This window comes from Mastacembelus armatus, chromosome 16, assembly GCF_900324485.2.
Source record: "Mastacembelus armatus chromosome 16, fMasArm1.2, whole genome shotgun sequence".
Classification (NCBI taxonomy): Eukaryota; Metazoa; Chordata; class Actinopteri; order Synbranchiformes; family Mastacembelidae; genus Mastacembelus; species Mastacembelus armatus.
This window is the reverse complement of record NC_046648.1, coordinates 17,603,820-17,627,263: the sequence shown is the minus strand read 5'-3', so window position 1 is coordinate 17,627,263 and position 23,444 is coordinate 17,603,820. Positions and strand designations below refer to the sequence as shown.

At 42.0% G+C, this 23,444-nt stretch overlaps 2 protein-coding genes across 5 annotated transcripts; both read right to left on the bottom strand.

Moving 5' to 3' along the window:
• Positions 1 to 26: 26 nt before the first annotated feature.
• On the bottom strand, positions 27 to 11,255 carry LOC113136560 (uncharacterized). 2 transcript variants are annotated; one of them, XM_026317471.1, is made up of 11 exons: positions 11,123 to 11,255; positions 6,640 to 6,705; positions 6,343 to 6,363; positions 5,944 to 6,219; positions 4,591 to 4,711; positions 4,264 to 4,439; positions 3,865 to 4,007; positions 3,088 to 3,235; positions 2,662 to 2,843; positions 2,465 to 2,557; positions 27 to 1,771 (listed from the first exon to the last, which is right to left on the bottom strand). In XM_026317471.1, the coding sequence occupies exons 2-11, from the start codon at positions 6,683 to 6,685 to the stop codon at positions 1,073 to 1,075; spliced, it is 1,905 nt and encodes a 634-aa protein (XP_026173256.1). In that variant the 5' UTR covers positions 6,686 to 6,705; positions 11,123 to 11,255; the 3' UTR covers positions 27 to 1,072. The 2 variants fall into 2 exon arrangements, with proteins under 2 accessions (XP_026173256.1, XP_026173257.1); XM_026317472.1 differs by lacking the exon at positions 6,343 to 6,363.
• Positions 11,256 to 12,730: 1,475 nt separating this feature from the next.
• Positions 12,731 to 21,616, bottom strand: mdc1 (mediator of DNA damage checkpoint 1). Of its 3 annotated transcripts, XM_026317427.1 has the most exons (13): positions 21,553 to 21,616; positions 20,693 to 20,854; positions 20,215 to 20,597; positions 20,019 to 20,085; positions 19,895 to 19,931; positions 18,663 to 19,762; positions 18,280 to 18,354; positions 15,024 to 18,178; positions 14,403 to 14,540; positions 14,017 to 14,199; positions 13,765 to 13,890; positions 13,065 to 13,175; positions 12,731 to 12,911 (listed from the first exon to the last, which is right to left on the bottom strand). In XM_026317427.1, exons 2-13 carry the CDS (start codon positions 20,823 to 20,825, stop codon positions 12,765 to 12,767), a joined length of 5,655 nt encoding a protein of 1,884 aa, XP_026173212.1. In that variant the 5' UTR covers positions 20,826 to 20,854; positions 21,553 to 21,616; the 3' UTR covers positions 12,731 to 12,764. The 3 variants fall into 3 exon arrangements, with proteins under 3 accessions (XP_026173212.1, XP_026173210.1, XP_026173211.1); XM_026317425.1 differs by having other exon boundaries at positions 20,019 to 20,597; XM_026317426.1 differs by having other exon boundaries at positions 20,019 to 20,597; positions 20,693 to 20,851; positions 21,553 to 21,610.
• Between the last annotated feature and the right edge of the window lie 1,828 nt (positions 21,617 to 23,444).

Sequence of the window (23,444 nt, the reverse complement as noted above, 5' to 3'; positions counted from 1 at the left end):
ATAAAACGAACAAAGTAGGTAATGACAGACAAAAGAAAGGCCTCAACAAAGAAGAAAAGATAATTAAAGAAAGAATAAGAAAGACAAAAGCAACAACATGCTAACAGTTTGAACTAATAATTTCACTTTGTATGTCACCTTTAGAAAGCCCAGCATACAGCAGGAACGTTAAATTGCCTGAAGAGTTTACTGGCATTAACTTCTGTAAGAGTAAGAATAATGATAAGTAAGAGATTTTAATAAAATGACCAGAAAATCCAGATCAAAGACCCTGACCTCAGGGATCAGTCTGTAAAATTATCTGAGTAATCCTTCTGAGAGCCTGAATGTCAATCTCAGAGACTATAAATATCTTTGTTAGTATTATTAATAGACTTTTTCTAAATGCTGAGGTGTATTGTAGATGTTTCTGAAGCCAGAAGCCTGGAAAAGGCATATACAGATTTCTGCTATGTAGCAAATGGCAACATTAGAGAATGTGCTTTGTTTTGATTTTGTCCAATCAAAATCTTATGTCTATAAAGATTTTAGTAGGTGTGAGATGACAGTGGCTGAAAATTACATGTATTTTGTCTGGGAAATGGGGAATGATGCATCATTTCCTGTTTAGATGTAGTTAGTTAAGGTCAAGTAAGGAATTCTAGTATGTCTCTGTGATGAAATTGTGTAAACTTTTCTGGTTACCTCATTGTGTTTAAAAAGACCATATGTGTAGTTAGCATTTTAGTTGTAAACTCTGCAAAGGATTTCATGCAGTCTGGCAGTTTTACTGTGAGGTTACCAAAAAAGAGGCTGCAAGGTGTATACAACTAAAATGTTTAACAATCAATAAGTTGCATCGGTTATGTGGAGTGACTACGAATCAAAAAGTCTCAAGGTTATGTAATAGTTATAGACAGTGAGATACTAATATCAAGTAATACTATGTTTAGACATTACACATATTAAACCGAAGTCCGCCCCAGTTTCTGTGGTTTTGATATTATTTGGTCGGGGGTGCTCGATTGTCTACAGTGGTGATAGATGGGTAGGATCTGTATGGTTTCCGTTGCATTTTTGCAGGGGGCTGTGCTCAGGTGGTGGTGGTTGAATCCTCAGCCACAGTGCCATCTTTGCTAGCCTCCAGTACGGCACCACTAGACTTCAGCTCCACTTCCGGGGTTTTAGGTGGGGCCGCCTTTGGAGCTGATCCTCCAATGATATCAGTGTGCTCTGGGCTTGGTTTGGAATCCAGGCCTGGCTCAGGTGTACCGTTGGTAATAGGTTCTGGTGTGCTTGGTTTCGGGGGGTCGGGTGTGGGAGTCAGCGCACTCTTACTTTCAGGTGTTGGGGTGGTGGCTTTAGGGGCAGCTGGTTTTGACTCTGGGCTTGGGCTGGGTGCACGCTTTATATCAACTGGACTCAGACCAGCCTTGGGCTCAAGGCTCGGGGCTGGGCTGAGCTTAACAGTTTCTGGTTTGGGCACATCCAGGTTCACTTCCACAGGCTGATCAGGGATTTTCTTGGCCACAGGTGCTGGGCTGACTTTAGTTTCAGCTACTGGACCGGGCTTAATTTCCATATCTGGTGGAGAGCGTGGCTTGGATTCAGCAGCAGATGGTGGACTTGGTTTGATTTCAGGAGCAACAGAGATACTTACAGCCTCAGAGTCGGGGATTTGATCAGGGGCATCAGTGTCAGTGTCCAGTGGAAGGGCGGTGTTAAAGCCAACACCAGAGTCACTGGTCTCTAGGTTACCAATCCCGACCTCTTTTGAAGAAACCTCTAGACCCTGGGTTCAAACAGACAAGGCAGGTTAATTTGGGCGGCACTTTTCAACAAGGCAATCTAAAGTACTTTACAGGAGACATAAAACTTTAAGATACAACAGACATACAAGGTAATATAAAATGAACATATAAATAGGATTTCAGAAGAATAAAACAAACTAGAAGATAATAAGTTAAAATTGAATAAAACAGGGGAATAAAAGTCAGACCCAAATATAATTTAATAAACAGCAGCAGCAAACAAAAAGGTTTTCAGGCTTGATTTAAAAGAACTGAGACTTGGAGCAGACCTCAGGTTTTCTGGGCATTTGTTCTAGATATATGGTATATTATAAGTGAATGCTGCTTTAGTTTTAACTTTGGGGACAATAAGCAGACTTGTCCCAGAAGACCTGAGATGTATGGGTGGTCATAACATAGCAGCAGATCAGGGATATAATTTGGCCCTAAACCATTTAATGCTATAGAAACCAATAATAATATTATAAAATCAATTCTTTGTCACACGGGAAGCCACTGCAAAGATCTGAGACCTGGACTGGTGTGATCCACTTTCTTGATCTTAGTGAGGGCTCTAGCAGCAGCATTCTGAATAAGCTGCAGCTGTCTGAACGCAGAAAACAGCATAAAAATTGAGACATTATTAAAACCTCTCAGAGATGGAAATTTAAGAGAAAAATATGACAGAACCTTACCTTAATGTCCACCTCAGTGCTCTGAGATTTTTCTGTGTTGTCAGCTTGGGAATGTTTAGAGTCCTCACTGAGTTTGGTGATGTTCTTCACCACCTGCGAAGATGCACAAAGAAACACAAAACAACAGTCATTTATTGGATCACACCCCACATCATCATCATCATCATCATCATCATCGTCACATTTGTCCCTCCAACCTGTCTGAAGGCCTCTCCCTCATCCTCTTTGCCAGCATTCTGGGCAATCTTCTCCAGGGCAGCAGCCCTCTTGGCCCGCTTCTTCACTTTGATCAGACATGACAGCAGGCAAACCAGCAGCAGGAAAACCAGTAGGCCCAGCAATGCAATGATTGCCACATAGAGTGACTCTAGCTTGTAGGCTGCATGGAGACATAGTGGGAAAAGGGTAGAGAAGGACAGGAGTGGGAGGATAAATAATTCAACTGACCTTTTATTGACACGTTGAAATTCCAATGCAGTAAACAAAAAGGATGAGATTATTCTTTTTTGCCACAAAATAATTAATTCGGCCCTACTGTGTTTTCACACCACACCTTTAGCAGCTGTCACAGCAATTTTAACCTCTCCTTATTATATGTTTCAAAGATTCCTCCCCTTCCTTACGTTGTACTTCCAGGTGGATGCTGGACACAGTGAATCCCAGTGGGTCAATAATTTTAAACTGGCCTGAATCCGCAACCTTGACCTGATCCAGAACAACCAATGAACCCTCCATGGAGAGACGATCCTTGAGACCCAGCTCATCTTGAGCCTAGAATGAAAACACAGACACTTAACTTCCAAAAACGACATGATGTTTAAAATTAAATGCTCATTAGTAGCGTTTGTCAACTAGAACCTTTAACTGACCTTCAGCACGAGCACTCAGAAAAGCTGCAATTATTATTAAAATTTTACAGCTAATGATCCTAAAAATATAAATATAGATCAGATCAAGCATCTAAAACAAAAAAGAGAAAAACTGCAATGATAAACTTCTGTGTGTTTGTGTATTTAGTTGGACCATGGTAATGGACCCATATAAATTTTATGGGACCCCATACTGTGCACTTTGAACATGGCAACATCTGTATTAATATGACATTAACTATCCATGTTATGTTCATATAACAAGTGCATTTAACTGCATGTGTTATATAACAACAATAGAAATAACAGAGGAAACACGATATACCGGAAAGAGGATTAATATAAATGACATGCAACCCACAGTAATATCACCCACCTTTGCTGCAGCTTTTGGTGATTTAGTCATTTAAACTTTAAACCCCTTTTCATCATTATCATTATTTATTATTATTTTTTCATTCTCTGCTGTAAAATACAGAAAATAATAGTCACAACAGTGGTGAGACAAAAAGAATTTGAAAGTCTAGTTACACTCGTAAATTCTCCCTTATCCAGCAGCAGACGAGGTGTGGGGTCATAGTCTGGGGTGTAGTAGAGCTGGACCAAGGTGCTGTTGAGTATCAGGTTGATCTTCAGCCTTTTACTATATGGTAGGATCACAAAGTTTTGGTGCTCTGACACACAAACAGACAAGAGTGGAAGGGAGCACAAAGAATAAATACATGACAGCTCTGTTTACAGGCCCATGGATCATGCAAAATGCATTAGCCTGCTAGAGCCCATTAACGTTTGGGTCTTTAAAAAGCCATTATGGGAAAAAGAGGAGTGTAATAACTACAAGGGTAACAACAACATCCTGATGGAAGGTGCTGGTTGCTGAAAACAGGTCACAGATGAGAGCAGAAAAAAAAATTCAATTTGAGCTTTCACCTTTAACGTTGAGACACACTTTTCTCTGGATAACACCTTCAGCATCCCTGACAGTGTAGCTACCCTCGTCTGCCCCTGTGACAGCACTGAGGGTGACATGGCGCTCACTCACGCTGATGCGACCCTGGTAGCCCTCCCTGGACATGCCCGTACTGGTCAGCAGCACTAGAGCTGGTCTGTAGGAAGCAAAGTCAAAAAGAATGACCTTTTCTCAACCATTCATGGTAACTCTGAAACAGGGTCTCTCAGTGCATTTATGTCATTGCAGGAAAATACCATTTCAGACTCTTTTGGGTTAAAATATCAGTGTTATTTAGCTGACTCTACCTAGATGTCTGGTTGGCCTCCACAGCAATGGGCCTGTACTCCAGGGTGATGGGAAGAGTCACCCCCAACAGCGGAATCTGGTAGTTGTCTCCATATTTAATGACCTGCTCATTGGAGCAATCTAGAAGGTAAAAGCAGGATGGTAATCTAAGTAAAGGAAGCAATAAGGTTAATTACAGTGGACAGGAAATTGTAAGTAGAGAGGAATGAAGGAAGAGGAAGCGTTTATTTGCTTCAGCTGGAGGATGACATGATACGAATAGAGTTTTAGTGAGCGAGAGAATTGGGGTGAAAGAATGGGAAAGAGCGAGGAAGATGCAATGGCTTGACAGATGTGTTGAAAAGAGGACGACTGCAGAAAAACAAAGGAGCACTGATCCAAAAATGTCAGGGTAGCTGGAATAAAAGGGTAGGGATGCAAACCAAATAGAGGGAAAGACAGTAAAGACCAGATGAAGACAGGGAAACAGCAGGGAGGGAGGTAGAGAGGAGTGGGTTGGCGCTTAAAGAGCTGCATAATTACAGCCTGGCAGCTCTGGCATGCTCTCACACTCTGATAAAACCACATATACACACAAACGCAGACACACACGCACACACCTCTTCATTGCCTCACAACACATTGCTCTCTGCATATGGCACATCCTCCACATATTGCTACGCTACAGTTGTCTTTGTCCATGTGGGGTTTTTGAGCCCACTCTGCCCTCTAAATGTTAAATTATTTTCTCCTTTCAGGTTTGTGTGTGTTTGGGTGCGTTTGTGTGTGTGCTTCTAATCTCATCGAAATTACAAGTCAGAGTACAGAGTCAACACTGCTGCAGCTTGTAACACTCACAGGACAAACAGCATGTGTAACTGTGAGGTTTATTTGGCTGCTAAGCTCTTGATTAAAGCAGGAGGAGGAACACTCTGAATCTGACTCCAGATCAGGTATAAACAGCTTATTGTCCATCTTGGGGTTGTGGTGGAGGGAGTATTCAGATCTTTTAAGTAAAAGTTAAATTGTATAAATATTCCATCATAAGCAAACATCTAATTACAGTTAAAGAATCTAAAGTAAAAGTATTTGGTGTAGAAAAATGGCCCCTCTGTGAGACTGAGTATTAAATATACCTTTGGATCAATAAACTTATGCATTAATGTGTGAGCAGCATATTCATTATGTAGCTTTGATGAGATGAAGTGAATTTCAACAGTTGCGATCATCATGTAGTAAAATTATAGAAGAGGTAGTCCTAATCTGAATTTGAGTCGTCCATAAGTTTTAAACTAGTGTTTCATGTGAGAGTGCAACAAGTCAGGTGAGGCCATGCTTCACTACTATTCATAACATGCCATGTCAGCCAGTACCTCGGACTATAAGCATAATGCGTCTGACGTCGTCTGGCTTCTCTGGATTCGTCACTGTGTACACACCCTCGTCTCCCTCACCCACTGCATCTATGATGAGGTGGCTGAGTTGGCGGTTGAGTTTGGCCCGACCGTGGCTCACCACGCCGTCTTTCATCAGACCCACGATAGGCGACCGCGGGTTGGACCTGTTCCTGAACACGACTTCCACATCGAGTGAGGGCAGCATGATATGGAAATCCTCCCCATGGTACAAGGTCATGGAGTCATCATCAACTGAATTATACAGTGAACAAAGGAAGGAAGATGCATTGACAAACACAGAAGAGCATAAGCAAAGCTCATAATCTATAGTTGATGAGTGATAAACTCAGAACTACTACTGGTACACAGTCTTACCATTAACAGGTGCAGAAAAAGCTGTGAAAAAGATAAAAGAAAAAACTGATTTAAAGTAATGCCAGTGATATTTGACATCTGAGTCGTTTTCTTCTCTCTTAAAATGAATTCAGTGATTTTGTTCTTCTACTTATTCATATTCCTGCATATTGTCTATTAGACAAAACAAATGAAAAAATGAAATTAACCTCAAACGATCAGAGAAAACAGTGTCTCCTGAATGAAAACAATATAGCTTGAACAGCTGATTTTCAGTATTTCTAGAGGTGATTGTATTGGCGTTATTTCTTAACATACCTATTGTGAACAGAAAGCTGAGTGCAATGACACTGACTGTCACCATCTTGGCTGATTCTTTTGTGTCTGGAAGAAAAAAAAAGTGCAAAATTATTATTATTATTATTGCGGTTTTATTAGATTTGTATATATATATATATAGATTTGTATATATATATATATATATATACAGATTTATATAGATAGATAGATATATAGATATATATATAGATATATAGATATATATATTGTATTTATATATATAGATATATATATATACAGATTTATTCAGTTTGCCAGTATCCCAGAAACGACTGCATGCAAACCCACCACTGAGATTTGGAATACAGTGACTATTTTTAGGTTGAATATTGGCTGAATAGTCAGTAACAACCTTCTCCTATATTCAGATGACCTCCTACCCCTAAATATCAGAAATCTCCTACTGAATTTTATTATAGCAAAGAGAGTCTGAGAAAAAAAAAAGTAAAATTACTAATAAAAGAGTGTTGGCAACCAGTAGACAATAAATTGAGACATCATTCTGAAGTGCCACTTCATTCAGCAACATCACTGTCAATAATCAAAAGTGCAAAATGTAGCTTAAAGACCAAAGCCCCTTCTACACAGATTGAAGAAGTACACAAATCTCATTAACATGATTTCTACTCTGCTACTATCAGTGTAGCATTTTTTTAAGGAAACATCAGCTGAAATGATCTATGCCTATTATGAATCAGCAGGAAAAGGGGATAATGCTGATGTGAACAACTTTCCTTTGGCAACACATCAAGGGGTTAGAGCAAAATAACTTTTCCCATCCTGTGGTTTTTACATATAGCAGCATCTAAGTAGCGTGCAGCCATTCCAGAAAATGAGTGATAGCGTGTAGGCTATGTTAACCTCATAATAACTGTATGAATATGTTTCATTATTTATAAACCAATATAGTGTAATTATTATTTTAACAGTTCTGTGAGGTCAGCAATGGCTTTCCTTCTGCCTCATTTTATCCTTTAAATGTTCTTTGATGCAGCATGAATTCAATTAGGTTATCTAATCACACTAAAATCTTAAAACCCTTCTTGAAGAGGTTTTCTGCAGAGAATCCTGCAGTACCTGTAAATTCAATTTATCTGCCATTCCCTAAAGGTTATAATTGGGCTTCAGAAATAAATTTTTTTTAAAAAGCCTTTGGTGGAACCTGTCTTGAGAAAGAGAATGGCAGTGCCTTTATTGCTTAATACCTTACCCAAGCCTGTTCAAAGTCATGTTCATGAGTATATTTAAGAGTCAAAGTTGGTGTTGCTTAATGACCATCCCAACAGGGATTTGTCTTAAAGAGACACATCGCTCTTATGTGTATGTGCATGTTTCCAGGGGCCACCTGGCTCTGGATCACTGTCAAGGATTGTCTATTGATCTGAGTAATGACTTAGCTGAGTTTCCAACAGGAAATGCCCAGTACGAGAAGAGCTCCACGGCAAACATCACCTCCTCGAGGCACTATGACCGTTTCTGGGAAGAATCGTGATTTATTGCACCACTGAGGGGATTATGATGATGCCTTCTGCAGCACCTGAGAGTTTGCGAAAAAGAGTTTTTGCTGCAGTTTTCACTTACAAAGCCCAGGAGGGGACTTGGAGAGAACACCTGCAGTGCTCACAGGCACACTTTGCAGCAGCCTGTAAATATGCAGTAAAGGTTAAGTTGTCTCATTGTAACACGGCAGACATCACATCCCATCCAGCTCCTGATGGAAACAATGAAGGATAAAGCCGTTGTGTATAAGTCTGTGTGTTCACTCTCTATACGTCTGCCACCTGTCTGTCTTTGAAGATGTGTAACAGGAAAATAAGAGCAACAGAAGAGAGCTCTGCATTCTTGCTCATTGCTCAATGAGTATAATTAACCTTTCAGGGCAACATAAACTGACAGAGTTGCTGTTTCATACAACCCTCTGCACTGTTTTCCACATGCTCACGCCACACTCTGGGCAGAAAGCCTAAAAGCCCACTGATTTTATTTGTATCTGAAACAAAATATGGAACAAAGCTGCGTCACATAGAACAATGTCTCCTGGAAAACAAACCCCTAGTGTCCTTTGCTACAGTCATCTATATAACTCAAATTACACTGTAGTTTTATTACTGCAGTCCCCGTATTTGTTTTGGGAATTCGCCTTCTTCTTCCTCATTTGAGGACACAGCATCACTGCCTGCATTTAATTAATACAGGAATCTGAGAACGGGGAGAAGTAAACCAGGTCCATCTGTTTGTCACAACAGTAGGCCTCACACAGAGTCACCACAGCCAGTCTGGCGTTTCTGTGCACAGTCTGTGGAAGTAAAAACTCCAAAATCCTCTCCGGTTGCATCTGTGTGATTTTAGAGCGTAGCATTTTTAGAGCAGCTACAGGTTCTGTCACACTGAGCACAAACATGCAAGTACATACGAATGCATGCAATAAGATATATTATAAGCTCATTCATTTACGGTCCTTTGGTCTGTGACCCATGGACGCAGACAAATGTACCATCTGCTATCCATCCCCGACTTTCACTCCTCCTGATCTTCACTCAGTATTTGTTCTACCTCACTGGATTCTCCGCTCTGTCTCTTCCTTCTTTGTGTTTTCTCACATTTTCTCACCTCTACCACCATTCTCACGTTCATCTCACATCATTATTACCTTCCACCACCACCACCACCACCACAGTCGCCCTGCCTTCCTTAACTTTCTGTGTCTCTATCTGATGTCTCGTTTGCTTTGCATCACATTATATCTTCTCATTCTGACTCCCCCTGCTCCCTATCTCAGGGCATCTCTCTCCTTTCCCTTTATCTTTGCATTTCTCGCTGGATCATTCTTTCGTTTTATCATGTCTCTTTCATCCTCTCCACCTCCTTATCTTATATAATACAAGCCAGTGCATCCCACTCTGAAATCAAAGCCTGTGCCTGTGTTCGTTCGAACTCTAAAGTCCCTGCTTACTGGAGGGACAGAAAGGTCTTTGTCCACAGGCTTTAAAGAGGCGGAAATGCCTTCAATGACTGCAGATGTGGGGACCCTACAAAGCAACCTCTGTGTCTTTACCCATCATCATTTCTCTTTCATTTTCACTTTACTAGTTTTTTTTTTTTTTTTTTTTACCACAAGTGATGAGGAGAACATGGAGTAAAGTCCGACTTATAGCTGGTGAGTTGCCCTGAACTCCAGCACACACATGCATACATGGTACCCTCTTTCTCGCAGTGCCAGACATTTATAACTCATCAGGCATTAAAAAAATGTTATAATGGACTGCTGCAGCCACATGGCATGTGTGTAAAAGCAGCTGAAGGTTTGCTTTATTTGCACCACTTTCAAACAAAAATGGGTTTGGCCTGTGCTGAAGTCAGCTTCATCTTCCACTTTCAAGGTAACCTCTGCATCACAACAGCCCATTTCAGATCAGCCCAGCAGAAACAAGATGATGCGGGGGGGGGGGGAGAGACCTCAAACAATCAGAAATTCTAGTCTAGACAAAATCCAAACGTATAATTTCTTAAAGCTTCACTTTGAAATGATGCCTGTAGCAGCTGACAACCTATTTTTCCTCCAAAGCTGGCTGCACTGAACTAAAGGATAAGACAGGTTTCCACCATACTGCTTGCACCTGTCAGATTTATTAAAATCAGTGGACATGAGGGAGGAGCAGGAAGGGGAACAGGGGAACGGGGGGGGGGGGGGGTGCAAAGGAGCTACTTTCAGTAGGTACAAACGTGTGACAGAAGAAAAGAACACGAAAAATGTGGATTTAGTTCTTTTAAAGATGAGATAATGATGCAGACAGCATCGGGGCAGCTGATTTAGAGCCACCGCTCTCATGTGTTTCGGTCCTGATGCAGCTCTGGCCAGTCTACTGGCAGCACACTGCAGGAGGCGACAGCAGAGAGCCTTCAGGCTGGAGCATCCTCCCTTATAATGGATGCTATTAAAGATTTGAGTGTATAGAGCACAGGGCCTATTGGACAATATCAACTTTCTAAACGCAGGCTGTGAATAATCAAGACAAGATGATTCAATTGCTCATTTTCCCATTTACAGCTTAATATTTCCAGCTTCTAATTCAACGAGAACTAAAGACTCTTTTGAACTGAGCTATACCTGTTTTCGTATAAAGCAGTTTCCACACACGCGTCACACTGCAATCTCACATCCTACAAAATAAATCTGCATATTTCTGAGCAGCATCAAATCAAGACGAAGAAGCTCCACTCAGCCAGTAAAGGGGGAGAAGATATTTTCGCATCTTTCCTCGCTGACAGTAGATCTAATGCGGACTTGGTGATAAACCTCACAGCGCAAAGTATTCTGTCACCTCAGGGGGCCCGGACAGACGTTAAGCGCATCAACCAAAAAACTGCAGAATTTAACCCGTCATGCTCCAGTCACATTTAGGACACACGTCCACACGTACATGGTAGGACACAGAAAACCACCACTCAGCATCTCACCTACCTCTAATTGGCCGCTCGGAGGTGCGGTGCAGTCTGCGGAGATGTCAGGATGCCTTCAGAGGTGAAAATCTGTGTGAAGGTTGTCTGTTTTCTCCCTCGGTGTCTCTCTCCCTTTCAACCTCGCCCCCCTCAAGAGCAGCACTTCACGACTCGGGCTCAACATTTGGAAGATGTTCAGAATATGTCGGGCTCTGATCACACTCGGAGCCACTCGACTCATGTCGGGAAACACCGGCCACCCTCCCGAAAGACACCTATGGTCATCGGACTGTGATGCGGAGGTTTATTTAGTCTGACAGGGCTGTGATGCAGCACACAGCTTTACTTCCACGAACTAACCAAATTCAAAACAATATGCCCCAAAGTGTGTTTTGGCCACATCTGTCACTTGGCTTGTACAAAACTGGTTAATTTCACAGGACTTAGAAATACAAAAATAAATCAAAATTGAACTTTCATGACAAAATCTAAATTTGTCATGAAATTTGTTCACTCTTTAATCCCAACACAGTTGAGATGTTCTGGATGACACTCAGCTATTCAGTATAAACCAAACTCTCACTAAGACCCCATGGACTACAAAAAGGATTTAGACATTGAAGAGACACCGACTGTGACACCAGTCCTGAACTCTGCATTCTGCACACAGTGAAAAAACCTTGGCAGCATCAAATTAAACTCAACACAACAGTTACTTAAATGTTGCAAAGCACTCAGCCAGAGCTTGTGGTCTTCTTCCACTCAACCTCATAAGATAGTTTAGGGAAAACCATGTAAGTGGATCTCATCTTGAGAATTTTTTTACACTTACTTTTATTTTCAAATTAGTTTTTTCCCCCCACATCAGCAAATCAACAATTCATAACGATAAACATACAGGTAGTATATAATGAATTACTAACCTTTACTGCTGCAAAACAAAATACACCTGTAATTAGAGCTAATAGACATTTAATGATGCAGTTGGAAATGGACTGATTTCATGATTTGATGAAAATACAAATTTGGTGTTAAGATAGCTACTACACATTTCTAAAAATGACAAGCTAATGTGTCTTCCTTTAAAAATACCAATGACAAAGCATGAAGAAAAACCAAATGTGACATCTGTACATTAGTCTTTTTTTCCCCCAAACATACAATAATAACATACAGACAGTACATAAATTATGGCAAAGACAAATGCCATGAGATATTGATGGTGAAGTAGCATCAGCATTCAGGTGCCTATATCGTTTCTCATCCCGGGAGATAATAGGTTTGGACGAAGCCTTAATGGAGTAGGTGGTTGAGGCTAATGGATACGGAGGAACGACAGACAGTGGTAGGTTCATGATTAGCTCAGAATAAAAGGCACTAAACACGTTTTATCAGAACAGGAAAGACTTTTTTTAGTACCTACTGACCACCATAGCCGGTGGATTTTAAAAGAGACCCTCTGTTATTCCACCACCTGAGTATGATTGATACAACACACTCTTTATGGTTGTAAAAGGGCATCTGATTCTTGCTTGCATTGGTCTCTCATTTCAAAAGAATTCTAGAAATGATAAATGTGTAAACACTATCACAGATTTCCCACACATTCGTAGGTGCATCCATGTCAGTGTTTTTTTTTTTTTTTTTACAGGTTCGCTGAAGTGTCAGACAAGAGCGTGAGCCTGAAAGTCAAGTTTCTGCTGAAGGATTCCTGTGAGAATGAATTCAGCAGTGACGACTGGGAGAGACGCAGAGACAGCTGGGCCACACAGTGGCCAGTCCTCCTTGCAGGAAACGACTATAGTCTGAGGCTATGAGAGAGCAAGATGACAGAAAATAAAAAGGAATTACAATTTAGATTCAGAATGTTGAAAAGTTGTCAAATACAGTGTACAACAATTTGATGTTTATTTAATTTATATAAAAGATGAAAACATGAGAAGTGCTCCGAGTTGGACCGTTACCTTCTGAGAAGAGGGCATCTTAGGTAGAAAGGTCCCTCCACTGCAGGAGATTATGTCTTTCATTTGAACTGGCTCTGGTTTCACTGATTTTGTAACATGGATCTTATAACCCTAGATGAAAAAGACACATAATAGCCAACATCTAAATAAATATGATTTTTCTATATCAAGAAATCAATAGAAAGCTCTTGAGACTGGATTTTGGTATTACACGTGTATATAGTGTTCTCACATTTTAGCCAGTATCAGCATAACGTGGTATCAAACTATCCCTTTGCAGCTCTGAGGATACAGTGTGAATTTTAAGAAAGTACCAAACAAGAAAAAAAAAAATAAAAAAATCATTGCCTCCTTCCTTATGCAAAGTACCTCTAAAACAAACAGTGCATTAACAGTAAATGTCAAATTACTTTCCACAGGTCACAGTGTAATGGTAAACAGCACTGTGCTCATGCAGAGAGGTGAGCATGTTAAAAGCAATTATAGCAGGAAAGAGGATGAGGATGTTACATCTTTTACAGGGTGAGGATGATTCTGACAAAAACATTTCTCAATCCCCACCATGACTCACTATCAGTAGTGTTACCCACCACTCTGTGCCATCTGCCAAGGGGAATACCACACTGACACACTGTCAGTCTTGCAGTCAAGAGTGAAACATTAATGCGCAGGAATAAATGGGATGAGTGAGTTAGAGTACCTGTAAGAGAGGATGGCTGCTAGCAGCCCTCAGAGATTCCTGTAGGCAGAAACTGAACTTATTTTCTTGCTCTGGATCCTTCACAACAAAAGCATTAGTAGACAGGAAGTTTCCAGCTTTCCCACTCTGAAACACAGAAAATGGAGTGTCTATTCGAGTGCATGTGTAGCATTTCTGCATATACTTACACACTGATTTATCCAAGAGAATACAGATTTGGGGCTAGTTTTAACTGTCACCATAGAAACTCACCTTCTCCAACCACTGCGTGGTGACTATGGGGACTCCTTTAGCCACTGCACACAGGAACTTGACAGTCCTGCGCACTTTATCAGTCACCAAACAGTTCATGTCTGCCACACCTTCTGCCATGCTGCCTCCTAAATGGGCCAGCACTCTCTCCCCTGTTTCATCCACCACACCTGTGAACAGAACCTGAGGGAATGACAGACACACTGGGTTTATTAAGGAATCTCACATCTAAACACCTAAAGAGGCTTATTAGAGAGATGTTTTAATTTTTGTTCCTGTAAAATGTGTCTGTTATTATGATCAAATGTCTCTCGTGCATCTTTTTCTTTTTGTAACAAGAAAGCCTACAGGTTACAAAGATAAACCAATACACAAAACACACAGACCTTGTAGGCCTGGCTGGCAAGTCGCAGACGACCACTAGTTCCTGGGCTGGCAGAGGAAGCGTGACGAGTCTTTGCCACAGGAGAGGAGTCTGCAGGAGCCTGTCGCTTCCTGGACACACTGCTAGTTGCAGTGAAGGGCTGTCAAGAAGAAGGGAGGAGAACGATGAAGTTAGAACAATCATAACTTTGCAAGAGACAGGAGACCGGCAGGGGCAATTCATGAAACACACAAGGAGCATGGTGAGGACAGGAGGAGTACGAAAGCAACGATGTAACAGGAGGGAGTGACTGTGTGACCACTAAACCACTTAATTCATTAGTGTATGAATGGTCAGACTACTCTTGTTGCTGAGAGAGTGGGAGAGACACAGACAGTGTCTGATGTTGATTGCAGTACATTATGATGGTGGGAAAGGCTGACTCAGAAGAATGCACCAGGGCCTTTTTTCCAAAGGTAAAAGCCTTCCATTTCAAGGACAGAAGTTTATTGCCATTAAGTCCACACTACTCAGCTTTCCTTTTTGCCTGATTTAGGTTTCAATCTTAATGTGTTACTGTTTCAACAAAAACGGCATATTCCAAAACCTTAAAATTTCAAATACATGTTTGCTTGTGAGTTACCTTTGCATCCTGGTTCATGGATGTGACAGATGTTCCACCATCCTCCTGCTCCTCTTTCTTCTTTTTATGGGCAGCTGACGGCCGACTTCTGGCTCTCTTCTCAGTTTCCTCTTCCTTCTGGACACTCTCTTCTTTTGCCTCCACTTCAGGAGGCGATTCTTTTGCATTCCTCTTTGCTTGAGTGATGGATACTCTACCTCTTCTCTTAGATGGGACAGGGTTCTCATGTTTTGTTTCATCTTTCCCTTCTTCTTCTTCTTTCCCTGTGGTTTCTGGTTTCTCAATCCTGCCAGTCAAATCCGCCTCAGTATTTCCCACCAACTCTCTTTTCCTCCCTTTTCTTTTCTCTTTAGCGTCATCTCCATCACTGACTGTTAGAGCTCTTGTTGCTAAAGTTTCACTCTTTACTGCTGTTTGGCCTCTGCCCCTGCTCCTTTTAGGCTGAGGTGATTCTTCACTAGTGTGACCTTTCTTCTGAGTTAACTGGTCTTCCTCATGTGGAGCTGCAGGTTCAGAGGCGTTTGCCCTGGCTTGTTGTCGCCCCCTTGTGGCCCTAGCCTGCTGAAAGTCTGCCTTCTCTTTCTCTTGAGAAAGCTCATTCAGTGGTCTTCCAATATTCCTGCTCTTCTGGCCTCTGGCTGCAGGTTTAGGAGCTGAAGCCTGATGCATCTGACTATCGACTGGTGGGATGAAGTCGGGTTCTGGCTGTGTTTTCCTCCCTCCTCCTCGAGAGCTCACACTACAGCTGGAAATCTCAGAGTTGATGGAATTGGAGGAGTTAGACCTTAAAAGGACTCGCTGAGGAGAAATATCATTACTGTCCTGTTCTGTTGTTAGCGCCACCGTCCTCCTGCTATTGCAGCTTCTTGAGATGGCTGCCTGGGGTGGCTTGCTGGTCCTCCGAACTCCTCTGCCTTGACCCCTCCCCTTGCTCTCCTGGGTGCTGATGCTCGAAGCAGATCTCTCAGAACTGACCGAGTTGGAAGAGTTGGAGCGAGATCTGGTTCTCCTTGCTGGGACATCATCATTGGTTGATATGGTTGAGTCTTGTTCTGGGTTTGTAGCAACTCTTCTTGTGGATGCTCTTCGGCCTCTTGTAGCCACTGTGGGCTTCTTTTCTTCTGGCTCTTTTATTTGTTTTTCTTCTGCCTTTTTTTCTTTCTCCAGTCTTTTTTTTTCTGCCTTTTCCTTTGCTTCCTTTTCCAGTCTTGCTTGGTGCTCTTGTTCCTTTTGCTCCCTCTCAAGTCTCTCTTCCAGCTTCCTTTTTTCTGCTTCCAATCTTTCTTTTTCTTCCTTCTCCATTCTCTCTTTCTCCATTCTTTTTAATCTCTCCTTCTCTTGCCTTTCTGCATTTTCATGAGCTAATCTTTCTTTTTCTTTATTCTTTCTTTCTCTCAACTGCTCTTTTTCCTTCTTTATCTGATCAGATCTTTCCTTTTCTTCTTTTTGCTTTCTCTCTTTCTCTGCCTTTTCTTGTTCAGATCTTATTCTCTCTGCATTTTGAGCCTGCAATCGTTCCTGCTTTTCCTTCTCTGTCCTTTCCTTCTCTAATCTTTTTTCTTCCCTCTTTATTCTTTCTCTTTCTAATATCACTTGTTCTTCCTTTTGTTGCTGCCTCTCTATCTCACTCTCTTCCCTTTCTCTTTTGTCAGCCTCTCTCTCTTCTGTTACCTCTTGCTGTCTTGGGTTTGCAACATCTACCTCCTCTCCCAATCTCCTTGATCTTCCCCTTGCCCCTCTTTGATTTCTAACAGAGATTCCACTGGTTCCTGTTACAGACCGTCTCCCCCTTCCTCTCTTTGGTTGTACACCAGTTTTTGTTTCCACGGGCTGAGGGTCACCTGTAGAGATCTCAGAATTTGAGAGTGGTTGGGTCTCCTCTTCGTTGAGTTGCAGAGGCTTTGCTTTTCTTTTTGGTGGACCTGGAATCAAGTCGTCTTCATCATTTAGCTCCTCTTCACATGCCCCCATGGGCTGAGTTTCAGCAACAGAGACTTGAGAACCAATAAGTGGCTGTGTCTCCTCTTCAAGCTGTAGTGGCTTTGCTTTTCTTTTTTTTCGAACAACAGGAAGTGAGTCTTCTTCATCACTTTCTCCATCTCCAACTGTATCCACTGGCTGAGTTTCAAAAGGAGAGCCTTCAGAGTTTGTGGGCATTTGTGTTTTTTCTTGTTTGAGTCGCAGTTGCTTTGCATTTCGTTTTCGCAGCCCTGGAACTGAGTCCTCACTGTCACTGTCCTCATTTCCACTTGTAGCCATGGGCTGGGTTTCGGGAAGACCGATCTGCATGGGCTGAGTTTCAACAACTGATAATGCAGATGTAGCAAATGGATGTGTCTGACCCTCTTCAAGCTGCAGCGGGTTTCCATTTGCTTTTCGTGGACCTGAAATCGAGTCCTCATCATCACTTTCTTCATCGTCACATATCTGCATGGGCTGAGTTTCAGCTATATACAGGGCTCCACTGAAGAGTTTCTGCTCAGGTTGAGCTTCCTCTCCATGTTCTTCCTTCTCTTCTATTTCATGGTATGATGAGGACTTAACTTGTACTACAGAGAACACAGACTTGTCTAATGTCAAATTCTCATCTTTCTCAAAGGCAGGTAATGGTTGGGTCTCAGCCATGACCATAGTAGATGAGGTGGGGAGATCCAAAGGCTGTGTCTCAGAAGTAGTGTGTTTTCCCTCATCTTCATCCGTTTCGTCCACTGAATCACCGGTGGGCTCCAAAATATATGCCTGTGTTGCTTCCAGGGTTAAATCTACCTGACCATCTTTTTCAGACATTACTGCATGTCTGGCAGGCTCTTCATTTGACTGTGCAGTCTTGAGATTTGAATCCATCTTTGCAGATGTTTGGGCATCTCCTGGATTCACGCACTCACCAACAGACGCAAACATTTGGGTGCATTCTATGGCCAGAGCTTGGGCCTGACACTGTAGGTAGCTGCTGCTGGATTGTTCTTTTTCATCACTAGAAGATTCAAGTACAAGTGGTTGGGTGGGATCCATTGTGTGGTCCTCTGAAGGGTCACTTTGGTTGTGTCTTCTCTGAAGGATAAAGGACTGTGTCTCAGCCACAACAAAGTCCTCTTGTTCTTCGCTGTCTGAGCAGGAAGATGCCACTATAATGTTTATAGGAGGGCTTGCTGGATCTGGGAGACAAAAAACATGCAATAAAATCTTTGTACAAGATTCAAATAAATATTGCCTTCTGATTTAAATGTCCTAAGTATGCCAAAAGTAATTTACTCACAGTTAAATGGAACTGAAGGAGGAGACATGAAAGCCTGAGTCTCCATATCTTCTACTTCCTTCTGTGGAATCATCCCTAAATGAAAAGAGCAATTAAAAGTGCTTGTATCTCACATTAAAAACTGTGTTAAAATGCTAAATAATTTTTACAGTGGATGAAAGTGGTCATGAAAACACAAGTCCACTTTAACTGGCCAAGATAACATAAAACATCGTATGTTTATGAAAAATCCTATCTTGATTTTTAGTTATTTATAAAATACTATCCTGCTATATTAAGTGCTGACAAATAACATATTTCCTGATATACATTATTTTAATTGAGAAAATGTTTGGCCGATTAACAGGAAGGATGAATTTGACATTTGAAAATTGACTAATTACCTGAAGTTTGTACAGGAGTAGAGCATTTTGGGGGAGATGGAGGAAGCAGCAACACAGGTGTTTTCTCTCTGCACAGGCTAGAGACCTGGCCCTCACCTGTCTTTGGTACATCTGCTTCATTATTCTCCACATCTGTATCATCGCCCACTCTAATGTTAGCTGGAACATCACCACCCAGAGCAGGAGCCATACTGGATTCATCCACATCCGTGTCTGCATCAGAAGCCGACGATTGGTCTTCCGGCCTGTTACTAGGAGAGACTGATGATGCAGTGGTATGTGATTCTGTGGCAGCAGAAACCACTAAGGGTTCACTGAGGACGGGGATCGCTTCATCATCTGTGTCACTTTCTAGATGCAGGTTCTGAGGAACGGCGTGGGTAGATTTGGGCCCAACTGACATTATATCTAACCTAGGGGCACCTATTTTCGAGCTTGATTTATGTGGTATACATTCTCCTTCTTCGTCCTCATCTGTGTCACTTTCTAGATGGAAATTTTTTGGCTGCACTGAAGCAACAGAGTCAACAATGCTTGCACTCTGAAATGACAAAGATTTTGCTTTTGTGGCAGCATCTGGCACAGCAGCATCGTCATGCACTTGTTTGTCACTAATCACGGCGAAACCTTCAGGCTGAATATTGGAAATAACACAAGGATGTTTGGTACTGTCAGAGGAAGGCACAGTGTTAGAAGGCTTGTTTAAGCCATCTTCATTCTCATCTATATCTGTATCACTGTCCATTTGCAACCAGTTTGTGTTTTGTGGCTGAATGACTTGGTTTGTGTTCAAGGACACAGGACCAACAGATGCAACCCCTTCTTCCTCCCCTTCCACATCAGTGTCACTGTCCAAGTTAAATGCATGGATCACATCTGTGGATAATGCTGATGTAGATGCAGACAGTTCTTCTGATGTAAGACTGACATTACTTTCCTGTTTCACTGGCACATTATCAGATTTTGTCCCTCCTGGTGCAATACTTTCTTCCTCCTCTTCACTGTCATCCACAATGGCAAGGGTCTTTTTGTTATTCTTCTCCTTGCTTAAGCATAAGCTGTCGGGATTATTTTTATTGGAGGATGATGGTATGATGGGACTGTTGGTGGAAAACATGGCAATAAGCTTTAAATGCAAGAAAGAATTGTACAGAAAAACAATCTGGTTAAGTCTTTGTTAGAAATATATGAATTAAAAAAAAAAAGCCCCCAAAAAGTTGTTGCTACTATACCTTTCAGGAACTATTAGGTTTGTGGGACTGAAGCAGTCTGTGAAAGACAGTAAAGATGAGCTTGAAAAATATCAAATAGAAAAACAGGGCTTAATGTCTATATAAATTTATATAATGCACATACCTATTGCCTTGTGCCTTCTGTATCCTCCTCCCTCTGTTTCTTCGTCTGAGTCTAGAACCAGGGAGACCTGTGGCGGAGTTGGAGTTTGTTTAGCCAGCCACAGCCAAAAGGGTTTGACAGGAGTCTTCATTAATGACACCCTAACGTTTATACCACTATTGGCACATTCTTTGCTCCCTGTGCTTGTGTCACTTGCCTTTTCACCTGAGGCATCTGGTAGCGTGGCCTTTATCCCTGAGTGTCCACTCACAGGAGTCCTTGTGTCCCCTTGAGAAGAGACTGTGTTTACAGCGCAGCTGACATACTGACATGGAATGTCCGCCAACACCAAGCTGTCACCATCACTGAGTGCATAGCGTACATTAGGCGTCAGCTTTAAGTGACCTTTGCAGGTACCATTCATGGTTCCTCTGTCCCAAACCAAAGCCTCAATGTCCACTTCACCATGACAACCCTTTCTACGGTAAACAGAGATACAGATGGTCGCATGCTGCCTGGAAATTGATGGTGCTGGCAAAGACAGGGTGCAGGTGTTGGGGTCACGGCCTAGCACATTATCTCCCAAAAAGAGGGGCAACTCTGTGAAACAGAAAATATCCATAGTAAGGGTTACAAAACAAAACCTGTTCATGCAAGTGATGAGATTTTAATGATATCAGCAGTAAGACACTCACCTGTCTCAGGGATGTGTTGATTTTTTAAGACACACAGTTTAGCCAGTGGTTTCCCTTTTGTATTTTCATTCCCCTCGTTTTCCTCCTCATCTGACTCCAGGATGGAGTCACTTATCTTCTGAGTAGCATCCATTTCTCACACAGGGAAAGCCAAGGTGCCTGCTATGCATGAAAACCGAAAAACGGTTAACTATACCTGCCCTTGAAAACGTGAGATTAATGCTAGACATTACTTGGAAACAATGTGCAGCTAACGTTAGCCGAAATAGCATTGATACGCTATGATACGTAACATAAGCTGCTCTTAAGGTTCACTATCGACTCTTAGCTCGGTTTTCCGTTATAACGTTAAGGTATTCTGGCTAACACCTAATCAGAAAGATGCTAGCTGTTGAAGCTGTTGAAGAACGCGGTTGAAACTTTTATTAGAAGTGAACGTACATTTCCGTCAGGACAGCAACAACGTGCACACTTCCGGTCAGCATAAAAGGACGTTAACCACTAACGTTAGTTTGGCTACTTCTAGCTTAACCTCAATATCACAAATTCGTGTAATAGCAAATCTAACAACCCGCTGTATAACTAGTTCACTTTATTGTCAATGAGGCATATGTTCTCATCTTTATTATTATTATTATTATTTGAGTATTACTTTTAGGACATAACAATCCTAATTAGTTGGCTAACTAACTATCAGGGGAGTAAACGTTACCTTTAGCCCTACGAAGAAAGTTTGAGCGATTATGTAATAGCCTTACCTTAAGTCACCCCCCTGCACGTTAAATTTGTTCAAATGAGCATACTGCCTTCATGTCTGCCTAAATGTGATTTTATTTAAAATGCTATACTCTAACACTTACCTTCACACACCTTGCCGTCTGGAGCGAATATAAACAAAAACGTTCATGCACATCCTGGAAGGAATTGACAACGCCCTAAGAGGCGTTTCAGCCGCAGGCGATTGGACAAGATAACTGACACTCATACTGAATTCTTCTGCCATTGGTCATTTAAACCTCCGTCTAACTCAAACGCTTCTGATTGGTCCTAACATCCTTGGTGCGTAATTGTTCACACACTTATTTTCGCGCCATACTCCTTACTTTAAAGGGACCGTACAGAGATAGTGGATGTAGTCTGGGCCAGACTGGCCCAGAGCGGGAGAGGAGACCGCTGTGGTCTGGCCTACATTTATGTGCACTGGTTCAGCTGTCTCCAGGATATACACAGTTGTGTACTAACTTATGAGAAATGCAATAATAGATAATAATCCCCTAGAAAGAATGCAACCACAAGGGGGCACAATCCAGTGTCTTCATGTGCCGGTCCCAAGTCCGGGTAAATGCAGAGGGTTGGGTCAGGAAGGGCATCGACGTAAAATTTAAGCCAAATCAAACGTGCGAATCACAAATATGACTTCCATACCGGATCGGTCGGTCGGTCGCAGCCCGGGTTAACAACAACCGCCACTGGTGCTGTTGACCTACAGGGTGCCAGTGGAAATTGGACTACTGTTGGTCGAAGAAGGAGAGGAGGAACACGTGTTCATAGGCAAACAAAGAAGAGGAAGGGCAGGAGTGTAGGAGTTAGAGTTGGGACTTTGAATGTAGGGACTAGAGAGTTGACTGAAATGATGGAGAGAAGAAAGGTGGTATCTTATGTGTTCAGGAGACCAGGTGGAAAGGTAGCAAGGCCTATAGATTAGGAGCAGGGTTCAGGCTGTTTTATCATGGTGTGGAAGGAAAGAGGAATGGAGTAGGAGTTATCCTGAAGGAGGATTTTGCTAGGAATGTTCTGGAGGTGAAGAGAGTGTCAGGTAGGGTGATGAGTCTGAAGCTGGAAGTTGAAGGTGTGATGTTGAATGATAAAAGGATGCTGAGGTTAGAGCTGCCAGGAAAGAGGCCTAGAGGAAGACCAAAGAGGAGGTTCTTGGATGTAGTGAAGGAAGACTTGAGGATAGTTGGTGTCGGTGAGGAGGATACAGAGGATAGGGTTAAATGGAGGCAGATGATTCGCTGTGGCGACCTCTGAAGGGAGCAGCCGAAAGGAAAAGAAAGAAGTTTCCCCTAGAAAGGAACCAAATGCTCCAAGGACTGATATTTTTCAAATATATATGAACATTTTGCAGCACAGTGGTTAGCACTGTTGCCTCACAGCAAGAAGGTTCCCTGTTCAAAACCAGGCAGGGGCCTTTCTGTGCAGAGTTTGCATGTTCTCCCTGTGCTTGTGTGGGTTTTCTCCAGGTACTCCAGTTTCCTCCCACAGTCCAAAAACATGTATGTCAGATTGATTGGTGACTCTAAATTGTCCATAGGAGTGAGCGTGGTGTTTGTCTCCATGTGTGGCCCTGTGATGGACTAGTGACCTGTCCAAGGTGTACCCCTGCTTTTCACCTAGAGAGACCTGTGACCCTAAATAAGAATAAACGGGTATAGATAATGGATGAACAGATGGTCAAAATATGTGCAATAATTTCCTTAACCAACAAAAGCTCTATAATTGTATATTTAGACAATCTGCTGCCAAACAGCAATAAACATATGCTGTTAGGACTGACTCATGCCCAACACTGGGTTCATTGCGGGATTGTGGCTTGGCGCATAGAAAAAACACTTCGTCTGACTATCATGTTGCAAATAGTTATGTGCCCTTAACCATCATGATTGTTGCCCACTGGAGAATAGACACCTCTAAATAATACCTCAAAGATTTTATAATATGCCAAATATATCTGGCTTACTGAATGTCTGCA

Coding starts and splice junctions, on each gene's coding strand:
- mdc1 (XM_026317425.1), bottom strand. CDS start 20,825: ATGGATGCTACTCAGAAGATAAGTGACTCCATCCTGGAGTCAGATGAG. Junction 18,179..18,279: donor TCCTTCAGTTCCATTTAACT/GTGAGTAAATTA, acceptor TTTGTCTCCCAG/ATCCAGCAAGCCCTCCTATA. Junction 14,200..14,402: donor TTGCCAGCCAGGCCTACAAG/GTCTGTGTGTTT, acceptor TCATTCCCTCAG/GTTCTGTTCACAGGTGTGGT.
- LOC113136560 (XM_026317471.1), bottom strand. CDS start 6,685: ATGGTGACAGTCAGTGTCATTGCACTCAGCTTTCTGTTCACAATAG. Junction 2,558..2,661: donor AGGGAGAGGCCTTCAGACAG/GTTGGAGGGACA, acceptor GCATCTTCGCAG/GTGGTGAAGAACATCACCAA. Junction 1,772..2,464: donor GCACTGAGGTGGACATTAAG/GTAAGGTTCTGT, acceptor GTTTGAACCCAG/GGTCTAGAGGTTTCTTCAAA.